This window comes from Chanodichthys erythropterus, chromosome 4 (assembly GCF_024489055.1).
Source record: "Chanodichthys erythropterus isolate Z2021 chromosome 4, ASM2448905v1, whole genome shotgun sequence".
Classification (NCBI taxonomy): domain Eukaryota; kingdom Metazoa; phylum Chordata; class Actinopteri; order Cypriniformes; family Xenocyprididae; genus Chanodichthys; species Chanodichthys erythropterus.
In genome coordinates, this window is record NC_090224.1 from 17,382,340 (window position 1) to 17,409,664 (window position 27,325).

General features: G+C 36.8%; 2 protein-coding genes across 3 annotated transcripts in view; one reads left to right on the forward strand and one right to left on the reverse strand.

Annotated features, from left to right (window-relative positions):
- Positions 1 to 4,182, reverse strand: part of mark3b (MAP/microtubule affinity-regulating kinase 3b) — an 83,654-nt gene extending 79,472 nt beyond the window's left edge. The window contains exon 1 of the mRNA XM_067384343.1: positions 3,263 to 4,182. Coding sequence (XP_067240444.1) covers positions 3,263 to 3,268 — 6 coding nt within the window. The 5' untranslated portion in view covers positions 3,269 to 4,182. The remainder of the gene's footprint in view (positions 1 to 3,262) is intronic.
- clic5b (chloride intracellular channel 5b) lies at positions 1 to 23,875 on the forward strand. 2 transcript variants are annotated; one of them, XM_067384349.1, is made up of 6 exons: positions 1 to 610; positions 16,218 to 16,327; positions 16,734 to 16,859; positions 17,334 to 17,440; positions 20,018 to 20,199; positions 21,841 to 23,875. In XM_067384349.1, the coding sequence occupies exons 1-6, from the start codon at positions 116 to 118 to the stop codon at positions 22,003 to 22,005; spliced, it is 1,185 nt and encodes a 394-aa protein (XP_067240450.1). In that variant the 5' UTR covers positions 1 to 115; the 3' UTR covers positions 22,006 to 23,875. The 2 variants fall into 2 exon arrangements, with proteins under 2 accessions (XP_067240450.1, XP_067240451.1); XM_067384350.1 differs by lacking the exon at positions 1 to 610 and adding an exon at positions 12,776 to 13,048.
- Positions 23,876 to 27,325: the final 3,450 nt, after the last annotated feature.

Here is a 27,325-nt window from a genome sequence, read left to right on the forward strand (position 1 = left end):
GTTCATTTATAAGTGATCTGTCATCTTCCGCTGCAACAGGTGAGCGCTGACGCTCGACTTTCCCATTTCTCCAGACGTCCTCGCACTTCTCCAAAGTTCTGGGCGAGCTTGAATCATGGCCACAAACGTCCAAGAAAACATATATGAACAAATCGACGAGAGGACCGAAAACATATATGAGAAGCCGTATGAGAACATAAACAGTGACACAGAGCCGAAATATGAGAATCAAGGCGCGCACGAGGAACCCATCTACAGCACTCCAGACTACATGGATACGAGAGAAACAACTGAGGAAGAAGCTCAGCTTTCATCCTCCAGTGAACGAGGAGAGCAGCTGGAAAGCGAGATAATGGTGGCATCTCTGCAGAATGGAGATGGATACGGGTCTGGGAGGTCTTCATCTTTAGAGGGAACCGGAGACCCTTGTGATGACCAGCCCTCACTGGTCAACGAAGACCTGCTTATGGCTTACAGTCTCCCAGAAGAAACATCTCCAGAACCTGAGGAGATAGTTGACTACAGCTTGAAGAACGTGGAGGACAGTGCCGTGGAGGAGACCCCTGCGGTTACCGACCCTACCCAGCCTGAAATCGCGCTTTTTGTCAAGGTAAAGGCTGATGGTTTATTTGGGGCTGCATTTATGATAACTGCATAACATAACCGGGACTTTTTTAGCTTATTTTTAAGAAAAAACATTTCAGAGTCTAAAGGTCAGTTGGGTGTGGTTTGTGATAGTGATTGTCATATTTCTGCTCACCTTTGACCATGGAAGACAGAAGACAAATTGAATGTCAATTGTTAACTCGATCAGAGGTTTTTAACCCTATTTTACCTACATTATTATAGGATACTCTAATGTTTTATCTTTTAATAATGCATAACACATTCAATTTTAGTATTTAAACTCAGATGTTAAATACCGGAAATTAAAATGTATGTTTCTATATTTTATTTTATGCCAAATTAAATAAAATGGATATATGTTGGGCAAAAAAACAATAAATTAATGATTTTATTTATTTTTGTTATTAATTTTAAGCATATTTACATCAAGTTAAATCAATTTAGTTTTTAATTTTATTTTTAAGATATTAATTTTAATTTTAGTTTTAAGAATACAACTGTGATCCGCACTCAAAATTCTTTTAGGCACTTTATTTCATATTTTATCACATTATTATTATTATTATTAAAATACACAAAATTAGTATTTTTTAAAAATAATAACAAATTATAACATAATATTCATAATTATCAGAATCATAACACAATATGTTAATCAAAATATCATATGTCATCATATGTTAAATAAAATTAATTTGTTATTTGTTAATTCTTTTCACAATCACAATCTTTCAAACCTCATTTGGGAAACCCTCAAAACAGTGGCTAGTGGTTTTTTGCATCATGAATTCATACTATATTATTATCTAAATGAAAAAAGGTTTTGACATTAAAGGATGCAAAAAAAAAAAAAAAAAAAAAAAGACTTAATTGCTGTTAAAAGAAGTTTTATGGATGTAAATATCTCAAGCAGTCAGTTAATGATTCGATTGATAAAAATCAATGTTAAGCACAATAGCCTAAAGCTTACAGAAAAGATTGGTATGATTCATTCAGACACCATTTTCCTCTTGATCATTAACTTCAACAGAGCTGTCAAACATTTCTGTGCTTGCTCACAGCCTGTGTATGTCAGTAGTTAGACCTCCTGAACTGATTGCATCACCGTTCATTTTTCTTTGAAAGGTTCACTGTGACAGGCAATATGAATAATCATTAACTTGGGGATCCGTACAGTCATGGAAACCAGAACGAACTCCTGACCTGAGGAACATTTTAATCTGCGTACATGACACGGTCACTTATCAGACTGAGCAACTGTGATTCAGGCTCATGTTCATGTTTATATCACAAACATATCACACCATCAATGGCATCAAGAAGAATTGTATTTTTATCAGTTCATAATTGAAAATGAGATACACTGACATGGATGCACCAGTGAACATAGCGTGATAAAGGTTTTGTCCTTAAGAAACCCTTAGGAACAATTCAAACATTATATAACTATTTTATTGCCACATATAGTCATAAAAAAAGAAGGAATAAAGGAGTGTAAGTTGTTGTTGAGTGGCTCAACATCAGACCAATTTCGTTACAAAGTCTGAAAGAGAACTCACATAAATGATTGCAAACAAAACAGCATTTGTCAAGTAAATGTTGGCCTTGGTTATGAGTTAAATGTACAATTTGTGATATTTTTTTCCGCTAGAGGTCGCTAGAAGCCTATTCAAAACAAAGGCGTAGTTTGATGACGCCAAGTTTTAGAGCGGAAACTTGGGACATGTGGTCTCCATCTCAATGGACGGTGAAAAAGAATAGGGATTGGAGTCTGAAAGAACTCATGTTCGTGGATGTGATTATTAACGTTACTGTAGTATGAAGCAGAGCAGGACCGAGTGTTGCGGGAGCTGAACGAGGAACTGGAGCGATTGATCAACACGCCTCACGAGCAGCGGGACTTTTATTATGACACAGCCGCCGGCGCCGCTTCCGCTTTTCCGGTCATGAGTTTACGGGAGCTGTCCTTGTCAACAGAACCAGCGGCAGATGGTAAACAGTAATTATGTTCCATAAATAAGTAACACAATCCACCATAAAACGTGCAAGAAGTAAATAAGGAACTGCTTGAAGCGAGCTAGTGGTTTGCTGGACGCTAGACACTACTTCCGCATTTGTCCACGGCACTGTTGTCATGTGGTTTCTACGTCAGTAAAGGCGGTAACAAAGGTAACTGACGTCATTGACAGGCGACTGCACTGCCCCGTGTCACTGTTTAGAATGGGAATTTTCTCATGATTTACAAGTAGTTGAAAACATTAGAGATATTGTTTGTAATCAGCTGGACAAAATATATAACACTAGCCTAGTGGTTTTTGGATATTTTACTGCAAAAATTTTACATATTGTACCTTTAATCTTATTGGCTGTGCTTAAATGCCACAGTGACCTGCATGAAGGCAGATGATTATGATTTAAACTGACATAGCCACCTTTACTAAATGTTACATATATTGGTGGTTACTGAGTAGATTCAATATTGACATAATTAAAATGCACACTTCTTACATTTACAGTTTGTCTACTTTTGTTATTAATAAGGGTACAATTGCATCAGTATTGTTTCCTGAGTCTCGCTGAAACCACTTTAAAGGGTTAGTTCTCCCAAAAATGAAAACTGCCATTTATTACTCACCCTCATGTTGTTCTACACCCGTAAGACCTTCGTTCATCTTCGGAACACAAATTAAGAAATTTTTTATAAAATCTGATGTCTCGGTGAGGCCTCCAATACCAGCAAGACAATTAACGCACAATTAAATGCCCAGAAAGCTACTAAAGACATATTTAAAACAGTTCATGTGACTACAGTGGTTCAACCTTAGTAAATAGTTGCCAACTATTTTTCAGGGGAAGTTGCTAAAGGCAGATCGTTTTGTTGCTAAAAGTTGCTAAATGACATTGTGACGTAACTGCGCCATGACGTCATTACGTAATCGCAACGCAAAACTACATAGATATTATTTGAAATGCTAATTTAGATTTGTTTTTAAAATAAATACACACACACACAGCATTTTTAAAATGAATACAAACAACACTTTTTCATGACCAGATTTATTTTTATTTTTAAATACAACATTGATATTGAACAATTAAACACTTTTGAACAATTACATTTTATGTAGGCTATTTTCCTTTTAACCAGTGAAACTACACATGAACTGAACAATTAAAGCCCTGTGGTAGTTAATATGCTACCTAAATGATCAACAGTTAAACAAGCTAATAACAAGGTGTATCAGTAAATTAACAGTTAGGCTATATTGAACAATTGAACAATTGCAGCTAGCATCTTAACTTAAATGTGTTTGTCTATTGCTAGGCACCTCTTTACAACTCTCTCCATAATGGTGTGGTGTGCTGCTGGGCTGGTTAGCTGTTCAGAGGTTTCCTCGATTACTTTACTTTTTGAAGTGCTAATGGTACTTGTGTAGGAAATTATAAATTTGTCCTTTTTTTAAAAAATTGTGACTTGCTAACCAAACAATTGTACTCTAAACTTAATGCGTTTAAATTATTTTGCCAAAAATGTGAAATGCGTGTGTGCTACTGCTCTAAAAAATGTTTGGGTCAAAAATGGACAAACCCAACCATTGGGTTAAATTTTTAAATGCATTTTTTAACCCAACGGTTGCGTTTGTCCATATTTGACCCAAATTTGGGTTGAAACAACCCAGCATTTTTTAGAGTGTGGTGCACTCAACAAATAATATTTGCTACTGCCGCCTGCAGTGCAGCAGCAGCCTGTGCCTGGCTATATATAGACCTTGTGTAGCCCCGCCCGCACTCGTTGTCTTTTGTCTTCTGGTTTTTACAGCTATTTCCACAGCGATCTTAAGAAATTACATTCTAAAAAATGTTTGGTTAAAAACAACCCAAGTTGGGTTGAAAATGGACAAACCTAGCAATTGGGTTGTTTTAACCCAGTGGTTGTGTTAAATGTTTGCCCAACCTGCTGGGTAGTTTTATTTAACCCAACTACTGATTAAAAATGACTATATGGCTGGCTTAAAATGAATCCAAAATAGGTGAGAAATTAAAAATCAGACACATAATTACTAGAGGCAACAATAATAATCAAAAGGTGTACATTTATTAATAAGCAATTTAATAAATGTTTATTGTTTATTATTCATTATCTTACTAATAAATGCTAATTTATTAAACATATTAATAAATGTTAATTTCCAGCATATTTTGGGTTCATTTTAAGCAAGCAATACAGTCATTTTTATACAACAGTTGAATTAAATAAAACTACCCAGCACGTTGGCCAAACATTTAACCCAACCACTGGGTTAAAACAACCCAATTGCTGGGTTTGTCTATTTTCAACCCAACTTGGGTTGTTTTTAACCCAGCAGTTTTTAGAGTGTATGAATCAACCGCTCAGTCTATTTAGCTAGCTTGTATGTGTGCTGTTTTGATTAGAGTCACTTTCCAAAAGTTGCCAAATAAATGTTAAAAATTGCTAAATTTGTTGCTAGGTGCTTATTGGGAAAAAAAAGTTGCTAGTGTAGTCTGAAAAGTTGCTAAGGCCCAATCCCAATTCTATTTTATACCCCTTCCCCTTCCCCTTGCCCCTTGAAACAGAGTGTCAAGGGGTAGGGCTGAAAATATTCCCCTAAGAAATGGGACACCACTACTAGACCGTTACACGTCATCATAAGTCATCGCTAGCTCCTACGTCATAGATGCGCCGATGTTTTTCACACACTTCTAAAGGCCAATTCACACCGCACCGACAACACTAGTCTGTTGGATCGGTGTGATACCCCTGTTGGCGTTGGTCGGAGTCGGTTTTCGCCCGACTGAACATGTTTAATCGGCGTTTGTCGGGTCGTGGAATGCCTGCGCGGTGTGAACAGTTTTCCAACAGACGGCAACAAACTCTGACGTAATCTGACCTGGCCACGAACCGTTGCCATGACGATGAGGCAAGTCCCCTGCAAAGACAGCTGCTTGATCGCGCCCGCGCACACACAACAAAGCAGTGGAAACGTGACATCGCAGCTTGTTCATTATAAAAAATAAAATACTGTTAAAAGAGCAGCTGCTCCACTTCACCAAAAGAGAGAGGTAACGTTAACCACTATGAGAGCAACGCAGGTTTACCTTCAGTTTCGTTTTTAATAATTCTTTTTGGCTTGTTTAGCTACATAGTTGTATATGCTTATGGGTCTCGTTAATAAAAAGGGTCGCGCTAAAAAAATTGTTTGTTGGTGCGGTGTGAATTGGCCTTTTAAGATGCCATCGATAGCTGTAGTGATCTCTGTTGCTTGGGCGACAGCTATTTTTTTGCATTTGTCTTCAGTTCTTCGCATGAGACAAAGGAGACGAGCCTGCGTGTTTCCTCAGGAGTCCCTGGTTGATACAGAACATACAATACTGATGAATAAGCCCGCAAACTGAATGCACTTTTTGTTTATATCATGTAACGTACACGTATTTATGGACGAAACCACAACAAAACAATACATTAATCAGACATGCGGCAAAAAGACATGTTAGCTGCCACTGGATTTGAATTTATGTTGTCAAATCAACGCGGGTTTCAATAAAATATAAAAAATATGTTGTGGAACTATCATAAAGTAAAAAAAACATTAGCGAACTGTTTTCATAGCGATTTTAACAAATCTGTTTTCGGAGAACATAACCGTATACATGAACACAAGTTTGAAGGAAACATAAAACAAGTGATTATTTATTACTAAAATACTGTGTACCGTAAAAAAAAAATACTTAGATTTATGGGTCTCTCTGCTCGCTTGGTCGGCCATGTTGGAAATTTATCATACCCTTCGTCTGAAGTGTGGTCCCGAAAAATCTTCGTTTGAAGGGCTACCTGGCCGTTCCCCCTAACCCTTCCCCTCCAACCAAATGAGAATTGGGACACCCCTACCCCTTCACGTGAACGCGCGACACAAAGGGGAAGGGGAAAGGGGTAGAATTGGGATTGGGCCTAAATCTAGCAACAAAATTGCTAAGTTGGGAACACTGTTTGTTCGGAGCGTGTATCGAACTGCCAAAGTCACGCCACCCAGTGGTGAACCATTGGAATGTTAACTGAAATCACGTGACTTTGGCAGTTTGATACACGCTCCGAACCACTGATTCAAAACAAAAGATTCGTAAAGCTTCGAAGCTTCATGAAGCAATGTTTTGAAATCGCCCATCACTAGATATTGCTGAATAAAGTCATTATTTTGTTTTTTTGGTGCACAAAAAGTATTCTCATCACTTCATAACATTAAGGTTGAACCACTGTAGTCACATGAACTGTTTTAAATATGTCTTTAATAACTTTTCTCGGCATTTGAAAGTGTTAATTATCTTGCTGACAATGGAGGCCTCACTGAGCCATCGGATTTTATCAAAAACATCTAAATTTGTGTTCCAAAGATGAACGAAGGTCTTATGGGTGTGGAACGACATGATGGTGAGTAATTAATGACAGAATTTTCATTTTTGGCTGAACTAACCCTTGAAGGGCCTGTTTACATCAAGGACGATTATGATAACATAACAATAAAGATATTATAGTTCTAAAAGTCATTCTAAAAATAAAAGAATATCAAAGTCCACACCACAACTATAAAGATAACAGCACAGATAAACAATATCATTGGGATCACTTTTAGAACAACCTTTTTTCCAGCTGATGAACAATAATAACATTGACAGCCAATAAAAATCCCCCCTGCTTTAAAGAGCTTGAGCATTTAAAATGCAGCCGACAAAAGTGCAGAGCACACTTATAATAAACAGAACAATATTGTCCTTTAGTGTGGATGCTAATATAGTTATCTTTATAGTTATCGTTCTTGGTGTGAAAGGGCATTATATAGGCCATAATGAACCAAAAGAGTCTGATTTAGTGACATAAGTGGCCAATTCTGGCTTATAAATGTCAAGCATCACCAGCAATGTGATAATCAGATACAGCTAATCAGACTCTCCCACACAATTGCAACTTTGATTAAACAGAATGCCAGGCTGTAAAAGATTGCTCAAGTGTGGCCTCGGACATTTAAAAACATATTTTAAAACATTTAAAACAAAAACATTCCAGAAAATGTGTACCAAGTTAATTATTCACTGCAGTGATTACATCGATCCTGTTGGGAACTGAGCCATGAAAAAAAAGGTGGCTCAGTTTGAGACTCATGCAAAGGAATTTCTGTTACCGAGAATGTTTCGTTGGAGTCACTCTGAATCTCTTCATTCACTGGCATTAATTAACTCCTATTCCAACTCATCTAAGGTGAAAGGTGAACTTATAATGCACTCGGACACATCATCAGTGAAGTAACCTGCGGTTATAGGGTGTTTGAATAACTAGTAAATGAAATCCATTTGCTTTCAAAAAGTGATTAACATTTTATCATTAACGGGTATGTAAAGCCACTGTAGTCTTTCCTGCTTTCCAGTTTAATTTACAACAACAGTGAATCATTGTTACTATGAATAGTCATTCATATATTTACAGTCTATATAGACAGTATATTTAAAAAAAGCTTAAAACTGCATCCTACATTGTAGCATGAATATTGTAATTTCTTCCAGTAGAGAGGGCTGTTTAGCTGACTTTGATAAAATGCCAATGCATCTTTCCGCTTTTACCTCACACATTCTTTTCCTTTTTGTCCATATTCAACAACTTTATTACTAGGGCCCTTAATAAGATAGCATAATATAAGGAGATTTAGGACAGACCATTTAGCAGGATCATTTTAATAAGACACGGCAGTTGTAGTGTGTTGTTTCTAATCACTACTCATCACTAAGTAGATGGTGGTGGAAATATGAGATGGGAGGAAAAATAGTAAGTCAATGCTTTTACGTTCTCTCGCAAATGTTTTACGCTCCCCCGAGAAACTTTGCTATACATATTCTTCTCCTCAGATCCTCTCAAGCTCTGTCAGGTTGCATGGACACCTTCGGTGGACAGACATTTTCAGGTTTCTCCGGAGATGTTAGATTGGGATCAAGCTCAGGCTCTGGCTGGGCCACTCAAGGACATTCACAGAGTTGTCCATAAGCCACTGATGTATTGCCTTAGCTGTGTGCTTGGGGTCATTGTCCTGTTGAATGGTGAACCTTCTGCCCTGTCCGAGGTTCCTGAATGCTGCGGACCAGGCTTTCATTAAGGCTGTCTCTATATTTTGCTGCATTGACCTTTCCTTCTACCCTGACGGGTAGCCCAGTCCCTGCCGCTGGAAAACACCCCCACAGCATGATGCTGCTACCACTCTAAGCAAAGCCCTTCTCCACAGTTTAGCTAGGAGGCCAGCTCTAGGAAGAGACCTGGTTGTTCCAGACTGCTCCCATTGAGAATTATGGAGGCCACATGCACCTGTGAACCTTCAGTGCAGCAGAATGTTTTTTTGTAGTCTTCCCCAGATCTGTCTCTACACAATTTTGTCTTTGAGCCCCTTCAGGCCATTCCTTTGACCTCATGGCTTGTTTTTTGCTCTGATATGCATTTTCAGCTGTTAGACCTTTTTTTGAGAGGTGTGTGCCTTTCCAAATCAAACTCATTCAATTGAATTTGCACAGGTTAACTTCACTCGAAGTGTAGTAACACCTACAAGCAAAACTGGAATGCTCCTGAGCTAAATTTCAAGTGTCCCAGAAAAGGGTACAAATACTTGTGCAATGTTTTTTTTTTATTTTTAATAAATTTGCAAAGTTGTCACAAATATTTTTTTTTTGCTTTGTCATTATGGTGTATGGAGTGTAGATTGATGTAAAAAAAAAAAAGAAAAAAAAGAAAGTAATTTAAAGTAGTTTAACATTAGGTGGTAACATAAAATGTGAAAAAAATGAAGGGGTACAAATACTTTAACAAGGCACTGTGTGTATGTAATATTATTTATTTATATATATATATATTATATATAGGGCTGTCAATAGATTCAAGATTTTAATCTAATTAATTACAAACTCTGTGATTAATTAATCTAAATTAAGTATTAAATATTTCAATTCAAATGAATCAATGCAGGGTTTTTCCTGGGTCAAAAATGATCTTCGTTGGTGACAGACATGGTCATCCACACAAACAGTAAAAAGTGCCCTACCCACATGATCTGCGAGCCCGATACTGACAATAAAGTACCCGTCACTCTCACTGTAATTCTTTCTTGCCCTCTTTGCAAAAAAATTTTGTGATTTTATAGCTTTGTAAGAGAAGATGCTTTTTTGCTAAACCTGAAAAGTATTAAAAAGTAGCATTTAGAAGTTATATTAACTAATAATATAATTTTCTACCATATACAATTGAATGCACCTGGCTAACAACAGCTTGCTTTGTTCTGGTTTCACCTCACTCCAGTCTAAACTAACTGATTTTATAGGTAGGCCTAATTTACTACACAGTGACAATAACCTGAAAATATTGTGGATTATTAAGGCTAATTTTACTAACCACTCTTGCTAAATGGGGTAAGCACACTTATGTTCTCATTTCAGAGTTGTTCGAGTAAATGATTCATTATAGACCGTGTGGACAGATCAGTTGTTGTCATGATTCATTAAAATGAATCTGTTCAAATGAGTCATTAGGTTGCGAATTGGACATTAGTGGACGTTGACGCGTTGCTTGCGAATTGTGACTGTTATTAGGACATCACAAAAGATTTGTCAACACAGAAAACACTTCACCACTGCATAGGATTTTCTTTTTGTTTACTGAAAGTAAAGTGAAAGTGAAAGTAGTACTGAGGTGACGTTCTTTTGAGCACTATTCACACCCAGCGGTTATTCAGAAAAAACATTCTCCGAATGCGCCTCGTGAAACATGAATTCGGTCTTACGAACTTTTAGCATTGTGTCAGTTGATTTGGATTATTATGAGTGAGGTAGAGAGAGTGCAAAGACGGTGCTTACTTTGAAGAGAGAGAGAGCTTGTGCGCACGAGGGAGGAGCTCTGCTCGTTCTGTCCGTCAGCGCAGCAATTGTCTCCCTCCTTCATTTTACAGTCGAATGGTGGATAGAACGGCTCCAGGTTCAAAGGTCAATACGGAATGGATTACGGAATACGGAATCTGTGTTTTTTTTTCTCAGATTAATAAATTATCTAAATGCGTTATTTTGACATATATATATATATATATATGTATATGTGTGTGTGTGTGTGTGTGTGTAACCCCTCCGGTCCTACTTTCCCCACTCCATGAGGGCCTCGGGCGTGGGAAGTGGGCACACTAACAAGGAGGCTAAAGACTACAGCCTCTAATGTCAGTCGCTAGTGCGCCTCTTGAGGCAAGGAGAGTGAGGTTTATCTGCACAGCTCTTACTAGCTGGCTTCTGTTACACTCACCCCCCTAAATCTCCCGCCCCGCTCTGTGCGGGCTTCAAACCCAGGTCTCCGGTGTGGGAGGCGGGTGCGCTAACAAGGAAGCTAAAGACTGCAGCCTCTATGCTCTATGCACATACTCGGATACAAATGTATAGTATAATGCAATGTAAGTCGCTTTGGATAAAAGTGTCTGCCAAATGCATAAATGTAAATGTAAATGTCTATGCAGTTAATTACAGACTACTGACTAATGGGCTGCGTTCCAGTTCGGTTTTAGACACGCACTCGCGAACTTCCCTAAACACTTCCCCTCGGGGGAATCCCTGCCGCCATTTTGAAGTGCGTTCCACTTCGTGAAGTGGACGAGGGAAGTTTATATGGACAGACCCTCGCTCCCTCTGTCAAAATCGTACTTTTGTAAAAAGTCGTAAAAAGTGTACTTCATATGTACACTTCAGGCAGCTCCATAACCCACAATGCAACACGAATGTGACGTCACCGCGTATCGCGTTTACTTTACCCCACCACAAACAACTCTATGATATATTAATTATTTTTTAAACATTTAAAAAACACATATATACATATAGGATGCTGGAGGGAGGGAAGGGCATTTAAAAACCAAACTGGAACGCAGCCATGGTGTCCTACATATTACCAACAGGTGTCGATAGTCTATCTTAAAGAATTAGTTCACTTTCAAATGAAAATTACCTCAAGTTTCGATTAGCTTCAGAAGGCCTTTATTTAACCCCCCCGAGCCGTGTGGAGTATGTTTATGATAGATAGATGTGGATGGAGGCACTTTCTTCAGCTCATACTCGTCAATCCTGTTCACTGCCATTATAAAGCTTGGATGCGTCAGGATATTTATTAATTAAACTCCATTTGTATTCATCAGAAAGAAGAAAGTCATATACACCTAGGATGGCTTGAGGGTGAGTAAAGCTTGGGGTTATTTTCACTTGAAAGTGAACTAATCCTTTAACTGCATATTGTCATCATCATTTGGCAACATATTTATCCAAAGCGGCTTTCAGAACATTCAAGATTGAACATTTTGTCAGTATGTGTGTTACCTGAAAATGTCACAGTTTCACTAGAGGTACATGCAATATTGGAGAGAAGTTGCACTGTAATGCACTCAGCATGTAAATGTTTAACCACAGTCACTGCTAGAATTCTGAAACTTAAGAAATGGGCCACACATAGTAATAGGGTGGTTTACTTGTTGAGTATTCACACATCATTTTCACTCATATCTAGGATAGTTGGCTATATATTTTAAGAAGCCAAATGAATAATCTTCATTTCACAGGTTCATATCAGTCACGTCCGAAAACTTTGAACGCAAATTTGCGCTATAAACCAAAGCCAGCTCATAAAATATTTAACAGGGAATCTTATTCTCCTGGGCTCCACAAGATGATCAAATATAACCTGCCGTTGCCTGCCAGCATGCTGCCTGTGACTTGGACCGCATTAAAAATGCATGCGGCTCATTCCTCTACTCTTGAGTTTCTGGGCCATGAACATGTCACATAGTTATACAGGGACAAGATGGCGCATGAGTTTAGTGGCAGAAACTCTAAACAAGGAGCTTATTTATAGGGCTCGATGAGAAATTCATTAATTGTCTGTGTTTACATATGAACTAAATATACTGAATTAGGTGCCCATTTTAAAATGTGAATCTGCATAGCTGTTTCAAGGTCATCTCTCAACATCATAGTTACAGTTCTGTTTTATTCTCATCTGTCACTCAAGCTCATCAGAGCTATTTGTGGCAGGGGCGGGGCAAAATAAAAGCTCCACCCCCAACTAAAGCCTCTCACCTATTCCCTCTCTTTTACAACATCCCTGTTTGGGAGAGAGCTAGATTCACCTTTCATCTGGGTTTGAGCTAACATCACAACACCTGGTGCCATTGGCTGCCCGTCAAGAACAGAACAAACAGAATTTAAGCAAGCGTGGGTAAACGCTGACATTTACCCCAAAATATCTGCAAAATACTGATGGGAGGATGTAGGTGACAGATCACAAGAGGTACCTGAATCAAAAGTGTCTACAATGGGAGACGGTCAAGAACCTGATATTGAGTTATTTGTCAAGGTAAGGAATAAATCTAGCATTATAGTATGCTGTAAGTAAAGGCATTTTTTATGGAGTTATGAAGCTCTTGTGATGTCAGTGTAACTCAATAGTTGTTCTAGAGTAACATGTGCATATTTGACTAGGGCCATGACCAGGTTGTAAGTAGAGTGATGTTTGAATGCCAGTAGTTCTTGCACAATGGTTTACAGATTATTGGTTGCTTATAAAAAGAATATACCCTCAGTAATTTACATTCTGATGTTTTTATGTTTTTTTTTTTTTCTTTAAGAGATGCAATGATATTAACAATACCAATAAGCTAATAATTTTATTTATGTTATGGCCAGTAACTGATTAATGGCTGAAAATGATAGTTTTGTCTAAATAAAACATACTATTTTATACAAATAAAAATAAAACACTGAAAACTAAAATCTGCCATTTCAAATGCTAAAAGTGGCAACATAAATAATGTACAGTATGGAAACAAGATTTCATTTAACAGTCTTAATAAATTAAATTATTGGTGTTTTTAAAGATTTAAGATACATTTATGAAGGAAATAAGCATGCAAAATTAAAATTATTCAAAATGGTCAATATATTTTTAATACTGACTAATACCAATACATTTAAATAAAAAAAATACTGACTATAAAAATATTATTAAATACAATAATATTGTCCAATAACCAATATGGTACCAATATATATCATGACATGCACACCTAGATTTTTCTTTGTTTTTAACCCTTAGTGGGCCCAACACAAAAAAACAAGATCTGCAACCATTATTAGACTACAATTTGTTTTCATCACACACAAATATATAGTTTTTAGAATTAATCTCCATCATCGCAAACAAGCAAATTAGATCTGAACATTATGTGAAATGTCAGCAATATATAATAATGTGTAGGTGGCTATCATTGATAGCTTCTGCAAAGTCACTTATGAGAAAGCAAACATATGCATACACTGACAAAGCAATTATGATGAAAGTCATTTGATGAAAGTGGAGGATGCATCTCATGTGCCAATTGCAGCTATACTGAAGTAATAACTTAAATAATTAAAAAAAGAAAATGTTCGAAACAAACAATCCTCATACAGGCACTAATCTTTGTATTTAACAGCATAAATACTGAACACAAGGCATTGTCAGTCAGTCACACCCCGGGCTGTTTACAGCCCTGAACTGCCGCCTAACAGAGCAACCGGTCCTATAGCAAACCGGCCTATTGTCCTGCACATTCTAGATCGTAGCTGCTCATTGTTCTGCTTCCAGTCCTCTGTCTGCTCTGAATTTACCCGAATGGACAGATGAGTGGAACTGGAAGTGTCCTGACCTTTCACATACCATCTGCCTCATTTATCTGACTGTTATGCAATGCATTTTCTCTTTTGATTCCTTTCAAACCTTGTAATTAAAATAAACTGTATTAAATTAGAAACGATGCAACAAAAGTATTTTCACTAGTGGTTTCGGTATACCTATTATATATTTGACAGCACGCTCCTCGTGTTCTTCTCACATCCAGGACTGTGGTTAATGAATGCAGTGTGCATAATTCATATTGTGCTGGGTATTATGTCACAGTGTAAGCTATAGCTGGTATCGTACTAGCGTTGCCGCTGTTTTGGGACACCTGATCTCTACTGCAGAGACGTACAGTAGCAGAATGACATTTGCACTGTCACTGGGGTCATTTACTATTACTCTCCATAGTGAGGGACTTTAGTGTTTATCACAGAATAAGCTCAATTAGTGTAACTGTATAATTTGTATATCTGTAATTTCAGTAATTTAAAAAAAAAAAAATTCACATTTAAATTGATTTTAAAATGAACATAAGCACAGTTGCTCCTGGTGCTTGTCCCAATTTAGGTGCATCTAGCCTAAAGGCAGGGTTTTTCAAAAGGGAGACTGCGACCTCTATGGGGTCAATGGCGGTACTGCAGGTGTCTGCCAATTTAATGATCTAAAGAGTTTTTGTTAAAAAAAAAAAAGAAAAAGGTAAACAAAATTACAATATTAACTTAAACATTTTTTTAATTGTAAATAAACTAAATTATATTTTTTTATGTTCCTGACCTAAAAAAAGGTAACAATGTGTTACCCACAAAATCCCACCAAACCACAGGTATAATATGTACCACAAAACAAAACCCTATGAGTTCTTGAGTGAAATTGTTTGTATCTAAGCAAAACACAAGAAACAATAATAATAATAATAACAACAACATATTTTTATAATTTCAAGGAACACAGCTCACCTGCAATACATTTCAATTATTGGAAAACCTCTCGTAAGTGTCATTTGTCTGGAGCTGGTGTGCTGCTGGCGACTAACAACCAACTCTTGCTTGTATATACTCTTGTGTATTGTGAGTTGATTTTTTGTTCTTCCTCGTCTTTCGTTCATTCGTCGATGTCTTCCATCATCTCGCTTTATTTAAAAAACAAGACATCCAATCTTGCATTGCGTGTTCATGCATTTTGGGGGCGGAGCAATGAAGGGAGGGGTGTGTTTGTTTGGGTCAGTATCAGTGTATCTCAGAAATTGCTTACCGCACCTTTAATACAGAACATAGACTGTTAAAACTTTATTTAAAGCCTTTCTGTATAATGCATTATAAAGGTATTCATAATGTACATTATAATGCATTATATCTTTACCATAAATAATTGTAACCAAAGTGCATTGCATTATAATATTTGCAAATTCCTTGTCACATCTGAAATTGGTTGTTTGTCATGTGTTTTAATGCGTTATACTTTCTAAAGGTGTGTTCAATTACAATTATAAGTATTAAAACTGGTTACAATTATTCATGAGATCATACAATGCATTATAAGGTGCATATATAAAATATTTTTATAATGCATTATATATAAAGGCTTTAAGTAAAGTGTTACGCATAGGGTTTATCTGACATAACCCTTAAGTGATTATTTTACGTGAAAATTTCCTTGTCGTTTGACTTCAGGTAAACTCTTTTCTTAATGTCCATCAAACATTAAAGCAGCAGCAGGGGGCGCCATGACACTTTATCATTATTCTCAATGCAGTATCTTCCCTCTAGAACATGAGGACTGGTCTCAAAAATTTTACTGGCATTAAGATGAATGACTTACTTATTCCCTGAGGTGATATTTATGTAAAGATGTGTCTTTGTGTTTGTAGGCTGGTTGTGATGGCGAGAGCATCGGAAACTGTCCGTTCTCTCAACGCCTCTTCATGATCCTCTGGCTCAAAGGTGTGGTCTTCAACGTCACCACTGTCGACCTCAAGAGGTGAGAACTTTATTAATCTGAGATCTAATGACATGAAATTTAAATAATAAATGACAAATGGCACATTTATGTTATTCTATAACATTTTCATTGGATACTAAAATGGAAAAACCTAATAAAAAAGTTAATACAGCATATGCAGTCAGTTCTAGGTGATTGATATTGTAAAAATGCAATAATCAATTTTTAATCCAGAAAATATAGTTCAGAATTGTATTCACTGCAAATATGAAAATGAAATATAAAAAGAGTGAAAAAGTGAAGTTAAATGAAAAGGAATCTAATCTAATCTAAAAAGAATCTATCTACATTTTTTTTTCCGCAATGCAAGAGCTGGTTGAGAAATACTAATAAAATTAAGAAATTCTTAAAATATGTAACTTTTTTTGTTGTTGTTGTTGTTCAGGAAACCAGCTGATTTGCACAATTTGGCTCCAGGCACTCACCCTCCTTTCCTGACCTATAACGGTGAGGTGAAGACAGACATTAACAAGATTGAGGAGTTCCTGGAGGAGGTTTTGGCACCACCAAAGTAAGCTCATTTTTACAATTACACTTGAGATTACTGTATAGAAACTCTAAACCTGCAATTCTCAACTGGTTTTGCTTCAGGACCCAAACACAGCACCAAAATTGTTTAGCATATAAAAGTAAACAAACATCAAACCTTTAAATCTATTTATATTACTGAGAATGGCGTAGCTAGCACCATAGCCTGTGAGAATTAAGGGGACAAGTTATCAAAATTTAATTTTATTAGCATTTTTTTTTTTTTTATAATCTATTTTATTATTTGTTCTTTTTTTTTTTTTAACCGCTGTCCATGGCCTACAACCCACTTTTAGGTCACAACCCACCCGTTAAGAACCGCAGCTCTAGACTTCCAAGGATTTTTTTTCCCCCTTTGCAATGTATATTGTATTAAACATCACATTAAACCACTGTGAACTAGAACTGTAAAGAATACTGACACATGTGTTTCTATGTACCTTTCCTTGTGTCCAAGGTACCCCAAACTTGCAGCCAGGAACAGGGAGTCAAACACAGCTGGGAATGACATATTTGCAAAGTTCTCAGCTTTCATAAAAAACACAAAGCCAAATGCGAATGAAGGTATGCATGTCAAACTGGATCAAACTGATTGAATGAATGAATGGATATATTGTGTTTTGGTCAGTACATTGAAAAAGGCAAAGTTAAATTTTGTTAACTCTATATGGAATCCATTGTGCTGTAAACATAGCTGTATTTTACCACTAAATTCTGACTAGTGGTTATGTTTTCAGTAGGGATCTGCCAATATAGACATTTTGAAAAAAATTGAAACCTGGCAGACAAAGAAAATACTTTTTAATTAAAAAAAGAAAATGAATTTGTTGTATAGAAATATTTCATAACTTTACACTACATTTCAAATGTTTGGGGTCAGTACATAAAAAAAAAAAAAAATACTTATTTTCAGCAAAATGCATTAAATAGATCAAAAGTGACAATATAAAAACATGTATAAAGTTACAAAAGATTTCTATTTCAAATAAATGCTGTTCTTGAACTTTCTATTCATCAAAGAATCCTGAATGATTTCCGCAAAAATATTAAGCAGAACTGTTTTCTATACTGATAATAAGAAATGAATAAATTACATTTTAAAATATATTAAAATAAAAATAAAAATATTTTAAATTGTAATAATATTTCACATTATTAATGTTTTTACTGTATTTTTAATCAAATAAATGGAGCCTTGGTGAGCAGAAGATAATTCTTTTTTCAAAAACCAAATCTCATATGGTCACTAATATATTCACTGCCAGGCCAAAAAGAAAAACAAAACAAAAGTCACTGTTTGGATTTAAAGTCTATGACTGGATCATTATTATATGTTTGGCAACAGTTCTTCTAACTGTAATTGAAGGAGTGTGTGGCTTTTCATTTCTTAAACAACCATGTAGGAAGACACATCATGGCCATATTCCAGGAAGACAATGAAGAATCGTTTTCACACATTAAAGGGTTAGTTCACCCAAAAATGAAAATTATGTCATTAATGACTCACCCTCATGTCGTTCCAAACCCGTAAGAACCTTCGTTCATCACAGTTTAAGATATTTTAGATTTAGTCCGAGAGCTTTCTGTCCCTCCATTGAAAATGTATGTACGGTATACTGTCCATGTCCAGAAAGGTAATAAAAATATCATCAAAGTAGTCCATGTGACATCAGTGGGTTAGTTAGAATTTTTTTAAGCATCGAAAATACATTTTGGTCCAAAAATAACAAAAACTATGACTTTTTTCAGCATTGTATTCTCTTCCGGAATCCTTTCCATTGAATTGATTCCATTGAATTGATTCTATTGAACTGATTCCATTGAATTGATTCCATTGAACTGATTCCATTGAATCTTTTCATCTGTCGGCGTTGGTAATGCACTTTTACATTGCCGTGGTTGTTTTTGGCAATTAGGACATCCGCAACATGCACACTTACGCACCATTTTAAAAAATATAGCAATACCCAAATACAAACGATGTAGAATAGCTTGAATACAGCGTGCGTCTCCCTCAGACTGTAAACGAAGCTCGGGCGCACCGGATAACACGTCAGCAGCGTCTTACACACTCCGGAGCAGAAGAGATCGGTAAAGCACCAATAAGCTGGATGCCAACTGCCGTAAAACAGGAAAGAAGAAGAAGCGGAGTCGTGAAGGCGGACTGACAACAGACCCGGAAGAGAATACAATGCTGAATAAAGTTGTAGTTTTTGTTATTTTTGGATTAAAATGTATTTTCGATGCTTCAAAATGTCGCGGATGTCCTAATCGCCAAAAACAACCACGGCGACGTAAAAGTGCATTACCAACGCCGACAGATGAAAGGATTCAATGGAATCGATTCAATGGAATCAGTTCAATGGAATCAGTTCAATGGAATCAGTTCAATGGAATCAGTTCAATGGAAAGGATTCTGGAAGAGAATACAATGCTGAATAAAGTCGTAGTTTTTGTTATTTTTGGACCAAAATGTATTTTCGACGCTTCAACAAATTCTAACTAACCCACTGATGTCACATGGACTACTTTGATGATGTTTTTATTACCTTTCTGGACATGGACAGTCTACCGTACAAACACTTTCAATGGAGGGACAGAAAGCTCTCGGACTAAATCTAAAATATTTTAAACTGTGTTCTGAAGATGAACGGAGGTCTTACGGGTTTGGAACGACATGAGAGTGAGTCATTAATGACATAATTTTCATTTTTGGGTGAACTAACCCTTTAACCATTTCACACAATTTCAAACATTTTCACTCAAAAATTGATGCACCTCTTGATGGAAATAAATGTTGTGATGTTATTTCCATCAAGAGGTGCATCATTTTTTGGTCAAGATCTTAAATTGACAATATAAGAGGTGAGAACTCAAGTCTCCTCCAGCACATCCCAAAGACTTTCAATGAATTTAAGGTGTCAATTCATGTGTGAAGATGATTCTTCAGGCTCCCTCAAAACCATTCTTTCACAGTTTGATTCTGATGAATCTTGGCTTTGTCATCATGGAATATGGCCATGATATGTCTTCCTACATGATTGCTATATTTTCAGAATTCTTGGCAACTGATTTGACCATTTACAGTCAAATACTGTGCAAAAACACTGGTAATTAAAAAGACATTTAATGTTTTGTTAGCTCTGGAGAAGGGTTTGACAAAGGCACTCAAGAAGCTGGACGACTACCTGAACAGTGCCTTGCCTGATGAGGTAGATGCCGACAGCATGGAGGAGGAGAAGGTCTCCAACCGCAAGTTCCTGGACGGGAACGATCTGACTCTGGCAGACTGCAACCTGCTGCCAAAGCTCCACATAGTGAAGGTGAGCTGAACTGCTGAATGGGCTTGTCACTAGCAGATAGCCTGCAGTGTTTGGGGGGTAACCAAAGAGGTCTGCAGTACCTGGAGAGAGTTTTCCGTTAGCATTCTCATTCATCACAATGGCAATTTTGGTGGAAATTTGTACTCATGGAGGACAGTTCTTTTTTTTTTTTTTTTTTTTTCTCGATTCTTCTTCTTCTTCTTCCGCTATGTAAGTCTATGGCAGCCCATAGAACCGTATGGTAAAAAGTTGTGAAATTAGTTGTTAGAGGACAGTCTGAGCTGTGTCCATAGCAAATTTGGAGTCTCTAACTCAATCCCTGTAGCGCCACCAGCTGTCCAAAGTTGAGCTCATGTTTATGTTAATAACTTTTGAACCGTATGGGCTAGAACCGTATTCCTCTCATTCCTTGACTCAAGACCAATCAAATGCACCCTATGACGTCATTTTCCGTCATGAAAATTTTTCCGCCATTTTGAATTTTCTGAAAAACATACTTTATCGAACTCCTCCTAGGCCGTTACTCCGATTTTCATGAAAATTGAACCAGATCATCTTCAGACCATGCCGACAAAAAGTTATGGAATTCAAGTCGATTCCTCAAACCGTTTTCGAAAAACAAGTGAACGAATTGTACGTAGTGCTTGCGAAAATAGACATAAGGCTGTATCTCCACAACGCTTTATCGAATTCAGACCAAACTTAGTACATGATATCACAAGTAGGCAACATGCAGCGTTTCGGCGCAGCGCCACCTAGTGGTGCGGAGATATGAAAAACTGATATTTTTGCTTATAACTTCTGATGGGTTTGTCCAAATCAGACATTTTTTGGCCGTCGGCCATTTTGAATTTTGTGCTAAAATGCTGTATTTTATGAACGCATTAGCGTATCTTTACAAAACTCGGTATAGGTCATCATCACAATGCCCTGAAGGAGCCTGAGAAGTTTCGGACCAGTGCCACCTTGTGGCCAAAAGTTATAACAAAATGTACAAAAATGCTAATAACTTTTGACTATTTTAACTGATTGTAATCTCAGTTGATTCCTTGGGTCATGTCGAGAACACAGATATCAAATTTGCCATAGCCGGCTGAACTTCCTGTCCGCCATGTTGTTTTAATTTAAAACCTACTTTTTCGATCTCCTCCTAGACCGTTGCTCTGATTTTCACCAAAATTGAACCGTATCATCTTCAGATCATGCCGACAAAAAGTTAAGGATTTCAAGTTGATAAGTCAAACCGTTTTCGTATATACCGGAGCAAAGAATTTGAGGCATGATGCAAAAACGACTCTTGAAGCTGTATCTCTGCAATGCTTTGACTTATTGACACCAAACTTTGCAAGTGTCATTGTCACCTCACTCTGAACATACCACAACAATTTGGACACAGCGCCACCTATTGGTCGAAAGTGATGAACCAGTAAATCCCCATTTTTTGATAATTTTCAGCTCTTTTGCCTAAAATGATCTTAATATGTCTTTAATTGCTCATTGTTGGAGTTAGTTTGATGCTCCCAGCCGTGTTGGCTGGCTTCTTGTGCCGTTTTTGTGCTTGGCCCCGTAATTGCTGCTTGCAGCTATATTTTTTAAATGGAATTACTTTTATTAATCTATTTTCTATCAATTTTTTTGTAGGTCGTTGCCAAGAAATATCGTAACTATGACATTCCCAGCGATTTGACAGGAGTGTGGCGTTATCTGAACAGTGCGTATGCACAAGAAGAGTTCACCAACACTTGTGCTGCAGACAACGAGATCGAATTGGCATATCAGGATGTGGCTAAGAGGCTAAAGAAGTAAACAGATGAACAAATTTGACTCAACCAGACTTGGGGTAGATATTTTCTTGGGGAAGAGATGATGTTTTCCATGTAATTCAAAACTATTGATCCCAAACTACAAGTTAGTAGTTTCTTTCATCCAGGCCCTGATAATCAATCATCCATTGAATTAAGGACTGGTGCTCTGATATACAGTAATTATGAAACACGTCATTTGCCTGTCTGTGAGTACCGTGACTCAATATCAGCCCATACTTACCAGCACTCATTCATCTGTTGCTCATATAAACATTGTTCTAAGCAACTTTGCTGTTGTCTCTATTTAAAGAGACTTCACATTACTGTTTTCTGTTTCTACTGTTTTTACATTACTGTTGTTCTCTCTCTCTGCATAGACAACAGTTCTTCCTATTTCATTCTATTTATCATATCATGCACTGATTCTTGAGATATGGGACAAAACATGTTCCACTGCATCAGAGTGAATCAAAGATGATCACTATAAATAAGTAATCCAATATTTTCTGATACACTGCTTATCAAAACTTTGAGGTTGGTAAGATTTTTTTTTGTTAATGTTTTTATGTTCACCAAGGCTGCAATTATTTGATCAAAAATGTTGTAAAATATTACCATTTATAATAACTTTTTTCTATTTTATTATATTTTGAAATATAATTTATTCCTGTAATTGCAAAGCTGAATTTTCAGCATCATTCCTCCAGTCTTCAGTGTCACATGATCCTTCAGAAATCATTCTAATATGCTAATTTGATGCTCAGGAATCATTTCTTATTATTAACAATGTTGAAAACAGTTGTGCTGCTTAATATTTTATTGAGGAAACAGTAATATGTTTTTTTCTGGATTCTTTGATGGATTGATCAACTTAATGGATTCTTGAATGAAAGTATTAATTTCCTTTAAAAAAAAAACTTACTAACCCCAAACTTGTAAATGTTAGTGTAAACTTTTAACTTTTTTTGTGTTTAACCTGCTTTGTCCCAGTACTCAAGAATCAGAGCATTACATAAACTGATTTTTTTTTAATCAGTCAAACGTACATAAACAAGCTTGTTCACTTTCACTTCTGTTTTGATTTTACAATATCTTTCAATACTGCATTCCGTTATGTTTTATTATTATTTGTGTATAATGCATGAAAAGATCTAATGTGAGCTGCAGGATAAACTTAAAGCAGTAAAGTTGGTCTTCTCTAAGCAGCTTCTAAAACTAATCAAATATAATTCCTGGTTTTTGTATGTTTCATAAGTTTTTGTTTTCTGAATGCGCACTAAATGAATGATTTAATGAGGATCTAATTTAATATGTGCCTTCATTAGAGGAAATGCAGTGTGGCAAATACAGCATATTAATGCTGTTGATGATAATTTCTAGCTAAATATCCTGCTCTTTTATTACATATTAAAAGCCACTAACAGAGTTTCCGTAAACGGTTTACAGAAAATTCTCAATACTTCATTGCCTCATGTAATTTCTTTGTAAAGTACAAGTTGTTCAGACTTTCCTCTGTTATTTCTCAGAACTCATATCATTTTGTCTTATCTCAAAGTGTTTAACATCAATCAACGCTGGATATAAATATTTATTCACAACCCCGTTTATGGGAAATTAATGAGCTAAGGTGGAAAGGAGATTCACGACACACAGTGGTCCACCGAAGTGGAGAATAAGGAAATCTGATCGGGCGTCCGTCCAGGTCTCCTCCTCTCCACTTAACACTGCTGGAATATCATAGGGCCCATGATAGGTCCTTGTGGAGCTCCTGCTCTTGTGTGGTTTGGACAAGCGTTTGATATGAAATGAGAGTGTGGCGCCAGAGAGGCCTATTCCGAGTGAAGCTCTATGAATAAAATAATATTTTCAAAGTTTGACTTGCATTATTTCTTTTTCCCTGCGCACACGTTTTTGCTAATTGATACCGTTTTATGGAGCCGTTTCTAAGGAAATGGATATTTATTGTAATTGAATGATGAGTGCTAATTGTGCGGTTAAGTTTCTAGATCATCCTGAGTGTATTTGGACACTTAATCCAAATGTATTTGGATGTCATTGAACTAGATCTGTCTATTTATGAAGATCATTTATATATATATATATATATATATATATATATATATATATATATATATATATATATATATATATATATATATATATATATATATATTTATAAAATTTATATACTGTATATTTACTTAACGTGATGATAGAGCCATTATGTTAGCTGATGGTATGTCACAGACATCTAAACTTGGTTTCATTGTCCATAAAATGCAAAGAAACCTACTTTGATCTGGTCGTTTCATCCTTGGGCAAAGATGAGTGATGTCTGTTAACAGATTTAAACATGAGCTTTCAGGCCATGGATCAAAGCTCTCCCTTTGCTTCCACTCTCTCATTATGGCCAAAAGCCATCCAAGCCTGTCTCTATTTTTCCTTAAAAGAGCCTCAAAAGTCTCCCAAGACCTGTGCCCGTCAGATTTACAATAGGGAACGGGACTATTTACCCGAAGTAGGAACCATCCAGAAATAACAGTGCAGAAAAATAAATGGAGCCTGCTATATTTTTCCACACAAGTAAGAAAATATGCTATAGGACTTGTGCCTCGCTGGTTCGTAATTAGTTCTTAAACATTCTCCGCCTTGGATCTCTGCGTCCACATTCAGCGTTTCTGATAATATACAATGCGGCATTAATGTCAAACATGTCTCACTCTGGTTCAGAGCTGTAACTCTAATCTGTTTGTACAGACTCAAGTGATTCACAAGTCCTCAAGGAGGAGACCCTACAGAGACAGTGGCTCACTGTCTCTAGAGTCCATGCTTGGACTTGTCAATTAGCTACTTTTAAAGGAACAATTAACCTAAAAATAAAAATGGAGTATTTTTTTTCTACACTCTTAACATTTTTTATTGGCATCTATTGATGAAGAAAATATATTGTTCATTGCACAAAACATTCTATATATTGGAAAAACATTCTTTAGATTATTACAATATTCTTCACACCTCAAAAAAAAAAAAAAAAAAAAAAAAAAAAAGGTTCTTGTATAACTGTTCTCTTAAAGCTTTTGGGAGGAAACCCAAAATGGTTGCGAAAACCCTCTTTTGGATTTTTTTTTAAAGTGTACCATGAAATAAAAGGAAAACTTAGAAGGACTGTACCAGTACTTCTGCTGCTCTTATCCAATAATGAATGTGCTGTTACCTACCGTTTCTTCCAGTGTTGCCATGTCCAAGGTTTTCCCGCGGAATTGGACTACTTTTACACTGTTGTCGCGGGTTGTTTTTCATTGCCGCGGGTTGAAACAAACCCGAAAAACATTATATTTAGCCAGGGGAACCCCGCCAAAAACGCGGATTTTTGGGATAGTTTTGAGTTGCAATTGTGAAAACAATTGTGGCGGGTTTTGTTGTGAAAACCTGGCAACCCTGGTTTCTTTCGCGGGCAAAGTCCAGTCAGATTTCACTCATGTAGCGTAAGCTGGGGCATGTTCAAGCTCAAACCGGTGCTCAACGTTTTGCTACGTTTTCCGGGTTGAACGACATGTTTCCTGGAAACGGTGTGCAACAGGGCTGCGTTCAGCCCCGACAAAACGTTGCAAAACGTTTTTTAAATGGAAGCGGTGGCGCGTTGAACACCCTGTTGTGATGACGCAAGCGTTGCAACTGATGAAGTCGGTATAAATAGGTGTTTAATACTGCAAAATACGCTCGATGTTACAGTCACTGCCCTTGCCGTTCAGAATAAAAGAGAGCATCCCAATCCAGTGAAAGGATTTGTGGAAACTTCTCATTATTGTGATACAACACTTGCATTTCAGGATGAAAAGACAAACATTTCAGGTGAAGGATAATCCACTTCTTACCTCCCAGACTGTTATGATCTATATTATTTTATTGTTTAATAGGCTTATTATTAATGCTGATCAATGTTGTTGTGCTTTGATATTGTAATATTTACCATTAGGCTATATAATCAGAGTATAGAAAAGTTTATTAAAGTTTACCTTCACAATACAACATCAAAATATATAAGTAAAGTATTTTTATGTTACATTAATACCCAGTGTGCGAGCTGTATCTTTAATAGCGCGTGGTTATACATCTTGCCGCTGATTGGGCTGACATTTCTAACACGCCCACCAAACAAGAGAAAACGCATCTCAAACCCGTTGCACACCGTTTCCAGGAAACGTGTCGTTCAACCCGGAAAACGTAGCAAAACGTTGCGCACCGGTGTGAGCTTGAACGTGCCCCAGGTTTGAGATACGTTTTCTCTTGTTTGGTGGGTGTGTCAGAAATGTCAGCCCAATCAGCAGCAAGATGTATATGAACCTCGCGGTATTAAAGAGACAGCTCGCACATTGGGTATTAATGAAACATAAAAATACTATACTTATATAGTTTGCTATTGTATTGTGAAGTGACACTTTAATAAACATTTTATTCTCCTCTGATTATATAATGGTAAATATTACAATAGCACAACAATAATGATAAGCCTAATACTCACAATATAAATAATATATCATAGTCTCAGAGGTAAGAAATGGAGTATCATTCACCTGAAATGTTTGTCTTTTCATACTGAAATGCTAGACAAATGTTGTAATTAGAAGTTTCCATAAGTCCCTTCACTCAATTGGGATGTTCTCTTTTATTCTGGACGGCAAGGGCAGTCACTTAGACATCGAGTGTATTTTGCAGTATTAAACACATTTAGCGACTTCATCAGGCTCCGAAAATTCTTCAAAAAGAACACAAAGAATGGCCTTCTTAGCTGCCATAGTTGCAACTCCTGCTTCATCAGAACAGGGTGTTCAACGCACCACCGTTTCCGTTTAAAACAAGTTTTGCAACGTTTTGTCGGGGCTGAACGCAGCCCTGTTTACGCGAATTCGCCGCGCTGATAAAAACTTACTTGGTTTGAGAGCGACTTTTGTGTGAGCAGAGCTTCATACATCTTAATTTAACTATATTGTGATAGTTTTGTGTGAAAAAAGGATCAAATTTACGTCGTCATCATTCCTTATTTCACTGTTATTTCAATTCGAAATTAAATGCTCAATTAAATTTTAAATAAGTGTCTTGAGCAAGTGAAAAACTCCAGGAAAAAGCCTGTACCATACCTGTACCAGCCATTTCTTCAGTGAAGTAACTTTTTTTGTTTATATCATGGCCACGTGATCCTGAGTGGGGATGTGACGTGAACCCTGGGGCACGTTCAAGCTCAAACCGGTGCACAACGTTTTGCTACGTTTTCCGGGTTACGACATGTTTCCTAGAAACGGTCTGCAACGGTGTGCAACGGG

What these genes read in the sequence shown, in the direction of transcription:
- clic5b (XM_067384349.1), top strand. Translation starts at nt 116, where the DNA reads ATGGCCACAAACGTCCAAGAAAACATATATGAACAAATCGACGAGAGG. An exon ending in AAAGCCAAATGCGAATGAAG is followed by an intron (nt 17,441 to 20,017) that starts GTATGCATGTCA and finishes ATGTTTTGTTAG; the next exon opens with CTCTGGAGAAGGGTTTGACA. An exon ending in CAAAGCTCCACATAGTGAAG is followed by an intron (nt 20,200 to 21,840) that starts GTGAGCTGAACT and finishes ATTTTTTTGTAG; the next exon opens with GTCGTTGCCAAGAAATATCG.